Raw genomic sequence first — 17,993 nt, forward strand, 5'->3', positions numbered from 1 at the left:
TGATCTGGACTGCAACCTGGCTTCTATCACGGCTGCAGTGAACTGGGCGGAGGTGCATCGTGGGCAGTCGCTGTAGATGAGAGAATGACGAATGAAATACTTGCCCCAGTCATGACATAAGCCAGATGAATGGTGTTTTCACTTACTTACACAATGAAACCACCCTGGAAAACTCACCCAGTAGAGCAGGAGGAGTGTTTCACCAGGAGACCTATAACAAGACCGGTGGTTTTCCACTGGAAAATTAAGTTTACAAGTCGAGAAATAATCGGTGTCGGTCTTATTTGTAGGGGGGCAGTAGGAGCTGAGGACTCATTCACAAATGAACTTGTTTATTGTTAGACATAGAGATGGTATCTAGAGGAACAGCAACATCGTTGGTGCCCCCTGAGGTGGGTCTTAAAATACAGCCTAAGAATATGAGTCACTCAACAGATGAGGTATGATGTTACAACATGACGCTGCAGAGGCACAAATCAATACACCAGAGCAGATGGATGGATAGAAATGAGCTTAAAGTTAAAGAGGCAAAATGTCAAGAAGAATGAAAGCTGAACGAACACAGAGTGTGATGGTTCTGGTGAGAGGGCTGAGTTAGGTTTTAATGACAGCAGGGTCAAGCCATTTAGCTGATCTCAGAGGAGAATACAAACGTGTGCGTGTGGGTGTGCGTGTGCGTGTGCGTGTGTGTGTGTGTGTGTGCGTGCGTGCGTGTGAAGCATGAGGAGGAACGATGCCATTTAGAAGGGAATCATGATCGTCTGGGATAGGTAAGACATGAGACGGCCGCGAGTTAATGACACTGACTATAACATAAGATATATTATCGATATTATTGATTGTGTAAATGACTGATGATGAACAGAAATTGCGAGAGTAGTGTGTTGTACTTAGGTGACGTGTACTGCTTCATTGGAGTTGTGCTTCCACCTGCTGGTTGATTGTGATAAACACTTGTCATTGTCACTTGACGAGCGCTTGTCACTTCAACCCACATCAATAATTTCCTCTCAATGAGCCAAAAAGGGTAAGACACCTGTATGATTGGACCCGTGGTCACAACAAGTTAAAGCGATAAAAGCAGCATTTTTGTTCTTTGTCTGATGTTTTATTTTAGTCACCAGGATTCATTACGTGTCTTACAACATTTTCAGTATTGGACTGAACATAAACATATTAAATGAAATATAATGAGATGAAGGAAGCAGACAGTCTGAGTCAGTATGGGCAAAATACACGGAAAAATACATTTAACTTCAATCAATCAAGATATATTTCATTTGACCTACATTTCATCTTTCCCTCTTGTATCCGTAACTCCCTTACTCCTATGAGCTCTGTTCTTAAATGTTTTTTAAATTTAGAAAACGGTGCCATCTTGGGGCTGACTGTGTAACACGCTTGTGTTTGTGCGTGTGTGTGTGTGTGTGTGTATGTGAGAGTGAGTGTGTGCGTCTGTTGTAAGATTCAAAGCCAACATTTACAACCTCAGACAGTGATTATACAAAGCATCCTGAATGTAGACAGTGACTGGAAAAATAATCGACAATCCATCTGGATTACCAGCCCAATAAAGCTGGTTTCCAGTGGTGACCTACACTTTCTCTTTCTTTTGTGCTACACTTTCATTAAAAGAAGAAATGTTCTTCTAACTTAAGTCTGAGCTCAGTCTAAATGATGGTGGCGAGGCTCGAGAGAAGAATATCCTGTTTCAGCTCTTGATTATTTTGCTGGACAACGTCAGTGACCACAACTACGGGGTTTTGTTTTGGGTTGGGTTTTTTTTCACCAAAAGATTTTTGTTCGCTTTTATATTTATCTTTGTAAATGGCATGGCTGAGTCAGGCCTACTTGACTAGTAAGACACAAGCCAGTCACTTTGGTGGAGTGTTACAGTAAATAAAGCCTTTTTCCACTCACACAAAGGATCTTTTGTTCATTGCATTTAATTCTGAGATTGTAGACCCACTAGGTGTCAGTGGTGTGCAGCATTTCATAGATACAGCTCTCCCGCTTTGTGCGTGCGTGTGCGTGTGTGTGTGTGTGTGTGTGTGTGTGTGTGTGTGTGTGTGTGTGAATGTGAATTAGTACAACATGTGCAATTTGGGACAAAAGGTGTGTTCCTAATTAGTAAAGTGTTGATTTTTGGGGTCAGAGGTGGAAAGTAAGCTTGTGTAACGTCACACATGAACATTCCTGAGCGTATGTTCCACTGGTGGAAATGGACTGCATCTATACAGCGTGTCCTAGTCTACTGACCACTCACAACACATTCCTATCATTCACTACTCCTTCTAAACTCCAGTTGCACTGCACATTTAAGGTCTTTTCGGTATTGCATTTGCTCTTTTTGGTCTGGTGATTGATTATTGAATTTTTTTATTTGACTGTTTTATTTGTATTTATTTACATGCTTTTATGCAAACGGCGTTTTATGTATATGTTGAGAGCTCTCCACACCTGCACAACCAATTGGTCCACTGGGGAACAATAACGTTCTTGAATTTTCATCCATTGATAGCAAAGGGGGGCGATGTGGGGTCCAATCAGGAGCCATTAGCATCTTCCAAGGATGCATCATGATGGTCTCTGGTGCAGCTGAGGATCAAACCGGCAAGGCTCTAATTACTAGACCAGCCTACCACCAGTAGTGAGGCTCAGATGAATACCAACCTGAAAAATGTCTCTGTTTCCTTTTTGTCATCAACATGGTCAAACCTTCCAAGTTTCAAGGCTTGTTGTCAACAAAGGCTGATGTGCTTTTGCTTGAAAATGATTTCAACTTAAAAGCAGATTGATGGCGCATCCTTGTACTGGTGTTTGAGAGAGAGAAAGAGAGAGAGAGAGAGAGAGAGAGAGAGAGAGAGAGGACATTAAATAATAAAACACTCATCAGGGGTAAGCGGGATGTCATGTTTGTGTGAGAAATGGATAAATTTCTGCTTTTCTTGAAATTGCTGACTGAAAACAACCTTACTTCTTAGTTAACTGGAAATTGTTGCACCAGTTTCTACTCCTAAATAAGTCCAAAATACACACACAAATAAAAGAAATCAATCAAACGAAGGATTTGCTTTTACAAATCATCTCAGGAAATCCTTGCGTGAATGCCAGCATGTTCCACTTTGTTCCGTTTTCAGTCGCTTACTGGATGTGACTATTACTGACAGCGTTGTCTTAAAGAGAGGCTACATCTAAAATATCAGCCTGCTGCGGCGACTGGAGCCTTGAACATTCAGAGCGGCAAAGCGGTAGTAAGAGAAAGAGAAATTTGCGTGTCATCAGCATAGCAGTGGAGACAGAGTCCATGAAGAACAAATTTAGGACCGTTTTCTTACACAGAACAGAGGCAGACACACCATTTAAGAAGTCTTGATCTTTTTCCTGATAAAGCACAAGAATCAGGAGGAATAAACTGCTTCCACAAGTTAGTTCATGGAGATGGAACGCAGCCATCTTCTCTCTCTCGCCTGTAGTCTGAGAGCTACCTTTAAAGTTGGGACATATAAATCACAGCTAATGGGTGATTTAATGGATGTATGAATAATTAATTGTATCAAAATTAACATGTCACCATATTGACTTTGATGATTAAATTTTAGTTTAGATACTTCCCGTATGCCCCAGGTGTTCCAAGTAAAATGCCATGATTAACTTTGATTTAATTTTTTGGTGGTAATCGTGAATCATTTTCTATTACCGCTTGTCATTCATGTTCGTATCACAAAAGTAGGTTTATGTATTATTTCTTCTGATGTTATTTCCTCTTCACTTTACACAAGCATACAGCAGTAAATGCTGTGTCCCTAAGCACAAACACAAATGACTGGCGTGTCCCGTTTAAATAAAAACTAAAATTTCAATCTAATGTTGTAAAAATATTTAATTGCATACAAATTTCAATCTATTATTGATCACAATGTTTTAATTAACCTACTCCAAATTATTCTCCAAAAAAAATAGAAGTACAGATTGAAATAATCAGGATCCTCAAACTAATTAGCGTGCTAGTCACTGGTTTTGGACTAGACTGGAATCCTCCGTAGCAGTGTCATCTTAATTTGGAGGGAGGCATCTGTTCTCATGACGATGGCATCCTCGGAGGGAGACAGACGCTGAAATGGGACACAGCTAATGAATTCAGCTGGGAGGCTGGCTGCGTCACATCGTACCGTCCAATCAAGAATTCATGAATCATTTAGGTTAAAAGCATCCTCTACCTACAGTATTCCAGGCAAATGGAATCTGAAATGGTTTGACTTAATGCATACCAAGAGAAGTTTCCCACTTGCACATTTTCATTCACGACAGGGAAATGATGAATATCCGAATCTGAGAAGCTGTTTCATAATGGAATGGATTGATTTATCTTTTTGTAAAGTGTTTTCATTATTTCCCCCCTTTTTTCATTTAATTAAATACTGATTACAGTTGTCTTTTAGCAATTTGCAAAGCACTTTGCAGTAGCGAGACCTCCATTCTAAAGTTTTGACAAGCGGTAACACAGCTTCACTTGGGGTAAATTATTCCGCAACAAAGGCAGTTTCATTCTGTGTGTTTAGTGCTTATTGAAGCTGTTAAATGATCAGGAAAAGCACAATTTAAAACTATAATTGACATTATTTCCAAAAAAGTAAATAGACTATTCTCACTCATACAATGTGAAGGTACCTTTACTTTATCTGATATTTCCATTTAAGCAGATTTTGTACTTAGTGCTTCACTACATTTATGTGAAACCCTCAGTAACTACTTCAAAAAACAAAGTTTTGCAGTAGCAAACGTGACAAAAGCTTATGAAGATGATGAACTTTCAAATTTGAAGGCTGAAAACATCAGGAGGACGCAATCAGCACAGCACGAGTGGAACACACACCACTTTAACGTGACCTTTACAGGTCAATGCTTCTAAAACGGAACGCTCCCAAGCACTTGAATACACAAACAATATGTAGAGCTTTCTCTTTCACTTTGACACTGAAGTTAACCCCATATATAATAATTTCACATACACTATGAATTGATAGCATTTTCTTTGTCTGCTTCCTTTTCCCCCCAGAGGTTTTCAAAGTGTGAAGTGGGCTCCAGCAGGGGTCCCCAGACAATTTCAGGGGAGGATCAGTGAACAGGAGAAAAAAAAATGTTAGTTATCAAAATGACATCATGCAGAATAGTCGATGTGATTTGGTTCCAGCTATTTTTAAGGGATACTGTTGTTTTGGGGCAATTTTTTTTTTTTTTTTTTTACCTTTGCTAGTTTTCTGTTTACCGTGAGCCAGAAACTAATACATACCTGAGGACTGACTGTCTTTGTGTGTTCAATTACTCTGAATTGATGAACAACAACAGCAATATTCGGCTTGCATGGCTAAGTAGATGAGTGTCTCTAAGATCCGATAACATCATAATGATCCAAATAGTTACGCAGATACTAAACTATAAGGTATGTAAGGAGTTACCTTACTTGTGTCACCATCTCAAACTAAAAAAAACCCCAAACTCTGAGTATTTCATCTGGATGTTTCAAAAACTGGTGATTTCAGAAAACAACATCGTCAAAACTGTCGTAACAAACAAAGTTGCAAAGTACTTACAAGTTAAATGAAAATACAATGGTTGTAAAAGGGAGGTAATAAATGACTGGCAGAGGAACTAAATAACGCCTGAGAGCGAGTTGACATGTCGGTGGATGGAGGGGTGTCAGGGGCTGGAGAGGAGGAGGGCTGGCTGCTGCGACGTCACTCATCAGACGGCTGACTGACAGAGCTCCAGCCTGCAGCCTCAATCTGTGGCCAGCAGCAGCGGCGGCGGAGGTTGTAGTGTTGAGCTGGAGTGCAACATTCAATCCACGTCCTTATTTTCCCTTCTTCTTCTTCCCCTCCGTCTCCTCCTTCACTGGGGCCGGGGGCAACAAAAGACAGACAACTGTATGAGCAGAGGCGCCAGCTCTTCTTCATCTCGACTGGAAGCCAGGCTAGCTTGATGCTCAGCTCAGCCCGCTAGCCTTTGTGGCAGGCAGGGCTGTCCATGCATCCAGGGAGCCCCTGAGCTGCTGAGCAACCCCGGGCTTGGAAAAGCCTCGGCTCTCAGCCTCTGACAGTCTGCAGAGACCTCCTCCGTGTGGCAGACAGCAGCAGCAGTCTTGTCATTGCGCAGCCAGAAAGCGAGCATCACCGCTCGGGCACGGTTCCACGCACCGTCGCCTATCTGCAACCTCCAACCTGACAGGACCATTGATGACTAATACTCCTTTAAGATAGACTACAATGTTGCGCACCATCGCCAACATGTTGGCAGCAGGATTGCTTGTCCTGGGAATGTTGCACAGCTCGGAAGTCATCTCTCCAGCGAGAGCTATTGATGGTAAGCAGAAGCAGGGCTTTTTTTTAACGCCTTCAAACTCTGTAAGTGTGTATGTGTGTGTGTGTGTATGTGCGTGTGTGTACTGATTATCACCGGCGTTATTGTGTTTTGTGCCTACGTCACAAAAGAAGAGTGTACTGTACCCTGACGGAAGGAGGGACTGCCTGAGAGTAAAGCAACGTGGACCAGACTGTTACAGCTGGTTTTTGTCTCTCCTTGTGTGAATATTGCGGTGTCACATATCCAGAAGAACACATTCATACTGACGTTAAGAGATGAAATTATAGCACGGGCCCTCCTTTTTTTTCTTGTGGGTAATATTAATTGTGACATATGTCTTAAAAAATGAGCCGTCTGCAGTATTTAAATGTTATGTAGCCTGGAGTCAACAGTTTACAGTGAGTGGTGAGGAGATGTGATGACAGCGGTCCTGCTATTCCTGCTCCACTCAAACCTATAATGTCATTAATACTCCCACTGGGGATTGAAGTGTGTCTGCGGCTCCCTGTTGTGTCTGGAATGCACTTTTGGAAGACTTTCCTTTTTTTGTGTGTGGAATGATGCTTTAATAGAGCAATTTAGTTCTTCCTTTTTTAGATGTGCCGCTGCCTGTGTGTCATTGTTGTGTATCAGTATCACCTGGATCCCAGCAGCCGAGTAGCAACAGTCATATCATGATCAGTAGGCGGATAGTCAGCAGTTCAAAACAGCCCCCCCAACACACACGCACGCGCACACTCTCTCTCTCTCTCTCTCTCTCTCTGCTGGCACTGACCTTGTGAACACACCTTCTCACTCTGGAACAACTTCTGGAAACTATTAAAGCTCACGGTCCTACTCACGCACACCTCAGTTTGGTTGGTAAGAAAGGAAAGGGCGTTATCAAAGAGAATAAGCAGATCTGTGAAATTCATTGCAGGTGAATGTGAATTTATTTTTACAAAGATATCATACCTCCAGTTTATCATGTGAACATCTGACCTGAGAATCAATACAAGGCTGCTTTTTTTTAAGGCCTGACCCCGAAGGTACTTTGGGGCGAAGACCCTATTGTTTTTCTTTTTCTTTTTCTAATGACTTCTACTGTAAAACAAAGAGTCCATAATAAGCACCGGTTTCTGCAAAGCTAATTAGAGTTCTGACTTTGACATTTAATTAAATTCTGTAGACTTTAAATGCATGACTGATTTAAACCACAAGCTGGATTTTGTGAGATTTATTGTCAAGCTATAAATGTTTCGAAGGCTTCTCGGTGCACTGCAAGTGAGGGAACAAAAATCCAGATCAATGAAATCCGCAAGCTGCAGGCCCTCCAACTTCTGCGTTTGTTATTGTGTTGTTAGTTGAAAACCTTGATAATATTTGGATTTTACATGATGGAGCAGACGTGTGCCAACCATGTGGCCCGTATAGAACTTCCCGCATTCCTCTCGGATATGCGACGCCATAAAACACAGACTTAACAACGCATTATTTTGCTGTGACGTCACATGAAACAACACGGTGGTATTTAGATGGCAATTGAATGATGTTCGTCACACGAGATGTTAGCTCCTGTAACCATTAGGTGTCAGAGAGTGACTCAAATTCATGGACCGTCATCGATCGTGAAATTTGGAAAAGATCCGACCATGTGGAGTCCAGCGATCTCATGTGGAATCAGAAACCAGTTACAGACAGCTTACAGTCTTCACGGAGAAGGAAAATCAGAGTCTTAAGTCTGTAGGATCTGTGGGTGATCCAACGGTGAACTGACCCATGACGTCATAGGTGAAGGTATTTAGAATTTCCCCACAATATAGCACAACATTAGCCTGAGCATTCTACCAGCCAGAGTTGATTCGTTCATGCAACAGTTGGTCTAAGAAGAGTTAATTACTTATACACACACACGCACGCACATATTTTTTTCTTTGCATGAATTCAGGGAAAAAAATGCTGAAAAATCTAAATCTGACAAAATGGACGGTTAATGAAAATGTTCAAAATAATACAAACACTGCATGTACAAAAATGTGTTAAATTTGAGGAAATGTTTATTTGAAGGTCTTCAAAGGGGGCGCTATTGAGCCTCGTCGCTTGATCTTCATGATCTCTTCACAGTTTCAGATGTGTGTGCGAATACGCTGAAGTTTTCAAGTGTATTAAGGCAGCTAAAAGTGTGTGTGTGCGCGCGCGCGCGTGTGTGTGATGGCTAAAAGTCATTAAGTGATATTCCGCTATGTGTGCTAAGTTTCGTGACTTTTTGAGCTTGGTCATGGAAACTTTGCCTTCCCTTTGCCTGCCATCTGTTTAAATAAAGACAGTGAAATGAATATGTTCTTTATGAGGAGAGCAACCTTCCCACCTAATCTCATGGAAATAAGAGAAAGTTCATCTCAAGGTGTGCATTAGGGGGCGCTATGGATCCTCCCTGCCAATCCTTACCTAGTTTTGCCAGGTCTGACCTCTGTGCCAATTCTGGGAACTTTTTAAGCCCCCTGAGATCCTTAAAAAGTTGCTGAGGAAGTGTTGAAAATGACAATTATAATCCTTTCTAAAACAATAGGTTCTTGGCAATGGCTGCCAGGAGTTGTCTGTCCCTGGAACTCGGGACCCTAATTACCACCTTGAAGAGAGACTTGAATAACCTGCAATCACCTGCAGTTTCTCTCTCGTCTGTCTGCTGCAAGAAGAGCTGAGAAATCCTACCATGCTCAGTTATTGTTGTAGAGAAATTTTCCTCTGTCTGAATCATATTACCTTGATTGGATGAGTCAGCCTTGTGTAATATACCAGAGGAGGTGGCCAAACATTTGCTTTACTTTAAAACCCACTGGGAGGCTGAGGCACTGTGCTAGAGAGAGAGAGCCTCACAAGGAAATAGATTAATATTTGTTTACCGATCGCATAGTTTGTTTATGAAACTGTCAGCTTTAGTGGGAGATTTAAAATTTGCTTTTACCTCGAACTCTTAAATTTTGACTGGAAGCCGAGCTCTACTGCATCAAATGAACACCATACGCTTTGAAAATGTCCAAGAAGCGAGATTCAATTTTCTTGATCTGTAATGTCACTGTGCTGTACAGTGGGTAGAGCAAAGGCCCGGGGTCGCCATCAGACTCGAGGTTTAATTGGGCCTAAACTGCTCTTTGTTTCCCAGAGGAGACCTCTGCGAACAGTCTCAAATTGTTCAGAAAGTGCTGCTAATTGGGGGCTTAGTGCAAAAGAGGCCCTAATGAAAGACATGGAATCATTGTATAAAAAGTAATGTCATTGCGAAACACCCTCTTTGCAAAATTAAATCTTCTAATTTCTAGAAAACATTTGTTCATGTCTTTTTCTAAAATACCTGGTTCATCGTGGCACGTTTCCTTTTACTGGCCCTTCATTTCGATGTTAAACTCCTTTACTTACGTCACACCCTCGTTAACAAAAGGAGCACATACTGCTTTTTAATTAAGTCCGCTTTAACGTGTGGTTACTGCACCAGCGTTTGGTTCCTGTGATGGAGGTAACACTGCCGTCAGTTTGACCTCCACAAATGGCTCTCGTTTACTGTCCACTGACATTTCAGGGCAAAATGGAAAACTGGTAGATCAGAAGAAACCTTTGAACGTCCATGTGGAAAAGCAGCTAATTGAAATAACAGGGGAAGAGGTATTTACGGTGTTGACACATATGTTGTTGGCTTGTTGCATCCTACTGCAGTGACGTGAAGTAAAAAGGATGATGTCCCTGACGCCGCCACCCGTCAGAGCATGTTTTTCTTTATTTCTAACTTGTATAAAAAGAAACACACATTGTACATTCACCCCAGTGTTTCTTTTCCGAAAAAGAATCTTCAGCTTCTCATTGGACCGATAACGTGAAAAATTACCGACATCTGCCGATACCGATTACTCTGCGATATTATCGTGCATCTCCACACTCCTCTTTCTAAGAAGTAAAAGACAAGATCAGATTGTTTAACTACAGTTAAATTAATCTGCTCCATGGCAGGTATTGGAATGATCTCTCTACTATTATGATAAGCTCTCTAAAATGGGCCATTTTGCAAAGTGAGTGCTTTGCTATTGATGCTTTAAGTACTTTTTGATGACAATTCATATACTGATAACAAATATATAATTTTTTTTCAGCATCAGTCATTCCAGCCACATTGTGACGCTGGTGTTGGAAGGCAGGACAGTAATAATGACGTTCTGTACTGTTTTCGATCACACTGAGTCACTCAATAAGCATCTGCTGCACACTATCTCTCTTTTTTATTATTTCATCAAGGACTTTTCTCTTTGTGGTACATACCAGATAAATAAGTTGATAATAGTTGGCTGATTTTGTGGTTGAAATTTAAATGAGAACATCAACAGCCGCCACCTATTTGTTTTGGTTAAGTGGTAGTTAGCTTAGCTTAGCATTAGCTCGCCTAGCTGCATCCAGCGGTTACAAAAGCTTGTAGCTCGTAGCTTTACAACAGTCAGAGGAGATTCCAGGGAGTCACTTCTAGCTACATAACCCCCCTCTAAAACTCAAAGTGTTGTTTTTGTGAGTTTATATGAGCCAGGCTAGCTGTGTCCAGACTTCCTGCTACGCTCTGTCAAGCTAATTGACCGCTTCTGGCTCCAGCCTCATACTAAATGAACAAATATATGAGACCAGTATCAATCACTTCTACTATCTTTTGGGAAGAAAAAGGAGATATTTCCCCAAAATAATCTCATAGAACCTCATCACATTTAGAGGGCTTTCAGACGCTAGCAAGTCTCTCGCATGATAAATCAAAAATTTTACAAAGGAAAGTGTTTTTCATTATCGCCCCAAAAATCAGGGTTTAAGTCTTGAACATGTTGACATCAGTCAGTACATGCAGACAGGCTTGTCAGAACAGCCCCGTGGCCCACTTCAGTGTTGTGACCCACTGATTGAGATACGCTATCTAGATGGAGCTATTTATGGGGTGGAGATAGAAGCGAGTCTCAGGAGGCCCTCTGAAAGAGTATAGGGAGAGACATGCTGGTGGATGTCACAAATACACAGCTGAATACACACCAAATAAGTCTGCAACTTTTTACACAAAACTATCAATATAACAAGGTTTTCTGCAGAGTTAAAAGGTGTAGAGTGCAAAACTGCAAGGAGAAAACAGCGCGAAAGGACGAGTGCGTAGGATCTGTGGTTCCAGCTTTCCATCAACTGTATTATTCAGCTGATATGAGACTGCCAGTGATTTCAGCCTCCTGTGTGACAATTGTGCGACGGGCTCATGGCCAGCCTGAGGACTGAACCCCTCAATCCTTCTTATCCTTATTGTTACATCTGCCTGTCTGGTGCCGTGTGGTCAAACACTGGTATCCAGCTTAGTTCATCTCCTTTGTTTGGTTGAATCTGTTTGTTTGACAGCTCAGTAAAAAAAAAACATTTTTATTTCATTCTGGCAAAACAATGGTGACGCACTCTAAAAAAGATATTTTGGCTGTTAGTGGTTGCTGTGGCAACCAGCAAATAATACATGACAAGCCTTGGTTACCTCCACCAGCTTTAGTTACTTTCCATTTTTATTGGAAATATACCCGTTCACCAAACTCATTAAAAAGTATTTAAAAGCAGTAAAACAGTTAATCAACGCAGTTTCTGCCTTTTAATCAATGTTTCTGAGAGCAGCTAAATGGGTAACAGGCATCTTACAGAGTGCAGGTCTCAGATATGACTCGTGATATTATTTAAACTCTGTTTTTATTTGCATTATTATGATTATTTTTCATATTAAAGCACACGAGCCGAGCTGTCATCTAAGGTTTGTTTAGAAAGCTACACCTCATATTATGGAACACTTCCATCTAGTACTTCCTACGTGATTATCTCCCTCTACTGTATGTACGTTAAATTATAAACTTTATGAGTAAACAGAAGTTGTAAAAGATGTTAACAACATGTTTGTTTGTTAGCAGGGTAGCTCAAAAACAAGCTGATACATTTTGATGAAACTTTCAGGGGCAATGTGGAGACCCTGGGTCCTGAAGACTTTTGTAAGCAGGATTCAACTTCTAGTGGTATTTTTCTAGATGTGTTATCATCCACTTTCAAATTCCCTAACTCGAACCCTAACCTTAACTTTTCATCTTGATTGTACCCTCAGATGTGTGGCCCAGAATGGCGTTTGACAAGAACATTTATGAAAGGGTTTTAATGGTAATGGGCTGTTGTGTTGCCTGTATTTGTCCTCCCTGGTGAAGCGATCGGCTCTTTGTCTGCTATCTTGTTTCCTTTTCTGCACATTTCATTTTAAGTTAAAGTGAAAAGCAGTAGATATATCATCTGATATCTTCGAATTATTCTCTGCTCTTCATCTCGACAATAGCGGCCAGGTTTTTATCAGTCCTGCGAATGAAATTTTGAAGATGTTTTCAGAGATAAAGGTGTACCAGCATGTCAGTTTCTACGCATCATGAGAAACATAGCACATGAGTTATCATCAGGTGTGTATATGAGAAAACTGGGCCAGTGTTGGTGACACATGGAAGACTTTGATGCACACAAACCCTGCAGGACATAAGGACAATGAGCCCTCCCTGTTAATGCTGGATCTGGGCAGTGTCAGGGTCCAGGTCCAGGTCCAGGTCCGGGTGACTCGTGCTAACCAGTTCACACCAACATTGCTTTAACTTGCTCGTCTGTGTTGGTGACAGAACTGCTTGGAATCAATGATCCTCATCAGACAGGTTGTGTGGTCTTGTCATGTAGAATATATAGATAAAAATTTAGTCCATCAATGGACTAGAGAGAACCCAAACATCTGTTGGAAGCATTGTTGAGTTCTGATTCAATCTCCAGATGGAGGTAGTTTTTGTTTATAAAATGTTTCCATCTTACTCCGTCACAAAGATAAAATACTTTCTGTTTTTAAGACCCAGCCTAAAGCAACTCGTATATTCATTCATATCCATTCCTGCAGTTTTTAAGTGACACTACTTTTTTTGAGGGATAAAAGCATGACTGAGCAAGGTTGCACCCACTGTGGATTATTTGTAAATTCATTTCAAGCCGTGAAAATCCTCCTAACTCCATCCTGGGCGTCACTGACATACGCGGTCAGTTAGATATCGTTTTACCTGTTGCTCCTCTAAGTCCTTCAAATATTGTGTTGACAGCACAAAATCTCACTCATGCAAGGACACTGATTTAGATTCATTCCCAAACTTTTAATCCTAAACACACACTGAAAGACCAGCTGAATCCATAACATAAGCCTAATTGTAAAGCTAATCTGTCCACAGGGCGTAGACCCTTCAGTGTGACAGAAATCTTCTCGTGTGAGCTTTTCGGGGACCCACAGTCTCTATTTCTGCCTTGTGCCTGAGCAGAAACACAGCGAGGAGGTTCCTTTGTGAATATATTTCTGGATGTAGTGCACCACTTCCACGCAGTAGATCTTTGTAGTTTCTGGGGAGGATTTCCTACACTCGAATGCATGTGTGTAGGCAGCGTGGTCTCCCTGATTGTGTGCATTGGGCACTTTTTTTAAAAAGAAGAGGTGAATGTTTCCTCTGCTGTTCCCAGCCTACATGACTCTATAACTTGAGCTACATGACACACACTTAGCAGATATTCTGGAGTCACGATTACGAGACCAGTATTAACGGCTGAAAATGCAGGATTGGTATCGGTGAGTATGCAAATCTATGCTCTGATGTGGTATCACACAAGTGACACATATTACATAAAGCCATCTACCTTCTTTGCTGAAATTAACCTTCCAATGGCAACTACTGTTTGAGAGCAGTGAAGACAACTAGATTGCTATGTAGTTTTTAAACACATAATGTGTGTATGTTTTCAACATTACTTACCATATTGGCTTATTTCCATCTCAGAATTGTTATCAGGGAGCAAATAACTGTAATGGAACTTTTCTCAACTTTAGCAGGGGTTCCCAAACTTTTCAACTTAAGGACCTCAAAATAAAAGTACCCACCCTCCATCAAGGTGATGTGACATCATCATCATCTGGTTAACAAATTTCACGAAATATCATTTCCAACTTGTTGAGTTATCCTGCCGACACACCAACCAAAACCAGAGATCAAACGACCTCCTCGGCAGAAGGTCTTTGATTATGGAACCTTGCACAAGGGGAATGCGGGGCTCTTTCCTGGGCTTTCTCTGCAGTTCTAATCTCTGACATGTAGGCTTATTGGAAATGTGGTGCTCCTAGCTGTAGATGCTCAGGCTGCTATGTATAGCGAATGCGAAGGAACGTTCCAGAGAGTCCAAGCTCGTTCCATGGGGCTCATGCGTCACTCTGAGACTTGAAACTTGCAGTGGTCTTATGAAAATGCACGAAAGAATTTCATATAATCTTCTTTAATATGTTTCCCTCAGCAGCATACTAAGCAGGCTTAATTGTCATTCTTCTCCCTCTGCAGCTTGATACAGTGTGTGCTCTGGTGCTGCTGGTGTTGGTGTGGCAGCAGGATTTGTCTAAACTGACTATGTTGATAATGGAGGATCACACCTTTGGGTTTTTCTTCCCCCCCTCCCCTCCTCTGTTGATTTTGATTTACTCCCTACATGGATGTGGAGGAGTTTGAAGCGTCCTCCCTCTGAGGGCCAACACTCAGACAAACAACAGTCATGCTTGATTACCATATTGGGGGGGGGAGTCAGACATGGAGAAACCTCAGCCAGACCTCCAAAGAACTCTTAATTAAGTTCACATTTGATTATTCAGCTTTGTGAAGAGGTTCTGCCTCTCAGTGCCACAACAGCTTAACACTTTGGCTTAAGGGACACTGAGCGATCTGCACCACGGCCAAGTCTGGTTTGTTTGACCCCAATCTAGGAACACGTTGGCCAGTGTTTTGAGGTTTCGAACAATACGAGCAGATTGCGTCAAAAGTAGCCAGTTTGTACTCAGTTGACAGCTTAAACTCCTACAACAGCCTTGTTAAATTAGCAGACTACAGCCATTTTTTCCAGCCTAGCATTTCAGACAGTGCATTCCATCTCTTTTGCACTCCACATGGACCATTTACCTTTCTTGTCCTCAGTGCATCAACATGGTGGGCAAGGAATGAGGACATGATGTAGTATGGCAGCTCAATGGACCAAGAAGGATGTATTCCATTGAAATGCGGCTTCTGACAAAATGATCAGCCTCAAACCAAGAAGTAAACCTACGGTCCAGTACGGGAATGCGATAGACTTCATCAGATAACTCTGGGGAGGACCAGAGTAACTTTAGCACAGGCTAGCTCTTATTGACGGCTGTGCTGAAAGGGTGCAAACTTGCCTCCTTTCTCTACTATGTGTTACTGTGATGATGTAAGCGTATTCAGGCCAGGTCAGGCCCGGAGCAGTGTGGGTGCAGGCCAACAGGAGTTGGGAAGGGGAGAAAATGTGAACCTGGCCAAGTGTGAGTGCACCCTTAGTTTGTGCTGGAGGCTGACCTGTAAAATATAAACCAGCACTGTGTTTTGTGGCTAGACAGAGCTGCATTTAACATGAACACAGTCCTGATGTGCCTGCACAATACACACAAACACACAGACCAGCTTGTAAAAGCCCGGTTGCATCACAAATTTGCAAAGGCGAACACCAGAATGGGAATCAAGAACCACCTCCAAAGTTTGTCACTCTCTTTTGTGCACCCAACTTATATAATAATGCAGTTGAATCATGATGCTTTGCTGACTTTTCCCTCTATGATTTCAAGTCTAATTCTATGAACTCTTGTTTTCCTCTATCACTATGTCCTCCCAACTCAGCCAGACAGGTTTATTTAAGAGCCAGAGTTGGGGCCTCTTTCTTGTGTTTGGTAATATGACAAATTGGAAAACCTTCTTGTCCCTCCCTCTTCCCGCTCTCTTCCATTACAAAATTCTTGCCTAGGCTGAGGAGGAGGATGAGGAGGTGGTAGAAGGTCGCAGCTAAACAGGCCAATATAGTCATTTCCCTCTGAAGAGAACCCCTCAGGTCAGCCCAAAGGTCAACAAAGTAGACCCTTGCGTCTGTGTTTTTTCTCTTCTGTCTCGGTCTCTCCCCACATTTCTTCCCTTTTGGACTTAGTGGCTGCTTTTGCCTTCGGCACTGGCCAAACTTGGTCTTGTGGTCTTAAAAAAATCCAAATAAAAAGTTCGTGTCTGAAGAAGGCTGAGGTGCCGTTGAGATGCTTCAGATTATTTCACTGAACTCCTCAAAAAGTGAAACAGCATGTCAGATGCTTTAGTCCGTCACATTCTTTCAAGATCTTTATTGGACAAGATGTGTCGCAGATAAAATGGCTATCAAGGCTGGGCCAAGATGGCCTCAATGTCTAGTTTGATTACGTACCGTTACATTTGTTTATCTTGCTCTCATATAAACCTTCCTTTCAAAAACATTCAAAAACATAAAGAACAGAGCGGAGATGGCAAGGCTGTCTTCTCTCCTTGAGAAACTGCTGAAATGTTTTAATAGTACAAGTACACATTATCTCCTCTAGACTAAACTATATGTTTTTTTCCCAGCAACGGTCTCTGTAAACACTTTGAATTACTTCACTATGCAATTACTTCATCCTCACCCAGCTGATGTTTTTATGCGCCTGGTCAACTTTATTCTCAGTAGTTCTGGATGAGTCACTACAGGTTATGACGCTCCTGAATCTAGAAAAGAATCAACTCCTCAGATCAGGACAGAGGAAGCCTCAGGATGTTTTTCTGTCTCTGTGGAGTCACAGAAGGCAGCTACTGTCTTGATAAAGCTTTACCTTTGATAGGTATGGAATAGATTTTCTTGACTTTATTGTACGTCTTTATGTCAGTGACAGAAATTCATCAATTCAGCTGTTGGGCTGTCACATCCTCCAAAAAAAAAGGGCAGTAGAATATTTCTCCTTATCTATCGTTGTTCATTACGTGCACGAGAGGTCAGATCTAGATAAAACGTAATTATTTCATAGGTCTCTTCTATGATGGCAAAAATAACCGATTTATTTGAATCTTGTCGCCTTCTTGAAATAATCGCCGAAGCCATTTTTTCAGAAAAAAACAAAAAACTGGAGATATTATAAGAAGTGGTTTCAGGCAACAACAAAAAAAAGTGTCGAAAAAAATGACCTAGGCAGTTGTTTTAAGAAGGTGATGCTATGTAATGTAAGACAAAAATTGAGAAAAAAAAGATTCACCCCACCTCGCTCTGACTTTGTGTAGTGCGTTGAACAGGCTTTTTTAAAACAATGATGGAATTTGATGAAAAGGTTGCTGGGCTCTGTTGTTCCTGATTGTATAATAAAGGCCTGAGATGCTCCGTAGGTCACATGTGGCTCATATTTCTGATTGTTAAAGCCTTACGTGTCGATCTCATCATTTATTCGCACATTTACCAAAATCTGTTTAAGACAAACATTAAAAACCCTCATCACGTCCCAAATTAAGCTGTTTGATTCATTTGGATTGATTAATTACAAACTTGTATTTAATGAGATTAGTCAGTTGACGGGCTTATATTTATTGAACGGACACATCACCGGTATCCCGTCACGGGACAGAATAACAAACAAAAACGCGTCATATACACCGTTAAACTTCATTTAAAGACTTCTCTCCACAAAAGTATTTCCAAATGTAACAAAAGTATTTCCAAATGAAACAAAAGTATTTCCAAATGAA

General features: G+C 41.4%; 1 protein-coding gene across 8 annotated transcripts in view; it reads left to right on the forward strand.

Moving 5' to 3' along the window:
- Positions 1–17,993, forward strand: part of LOC147267935 (low-density lipoprotein receptor-related protein 1-like) — a 156,853-nt gene that overhangs the window by 52,292 nt on the left and 86,568 nt on the right. For 3 of the 8 annotated variants that reach the window (XM_086199092.1, XM_086199095.1, XM_086199096.1), the window contains exon 1: positions 5,782–6,363. The exons of 3 other annotated variants lie outside the window; for them this stretch is intronic. In XM_086199092.1, the coding sequence (XP_086055218.1) occupies positions 6,267–6,363 (97 nt within the window). In that variant the 5' untranslated portion in view covers positions 5,782–6,266. Of the gene's footprint in view, positions 1–5,779; positions 6,364–17,993 lie in introns of those variants that run through there. 2 more of the 8 variants (XR_015112086.1, XM_086199098.1) reach the window with 2 other exon arrangements.

Source organism: Aulostomus chinensis, chromosome 3 (assembly GCF_037954235.1).
Source record: "Aulostomus chinensis isolate RoL2024-O1b breed Wild chromosome 3, RoL_Achi_v1.0, whole genome shotgun sequence".
In the NCBI taxonomy this organism is placed as follows: domain Eukaryota; kingdom Metazoa; phylum Chordata; class Actinopteri; order Syngnathiformes; family Aulostomidae; genus Aulostomus; species Aulostomus chinensis.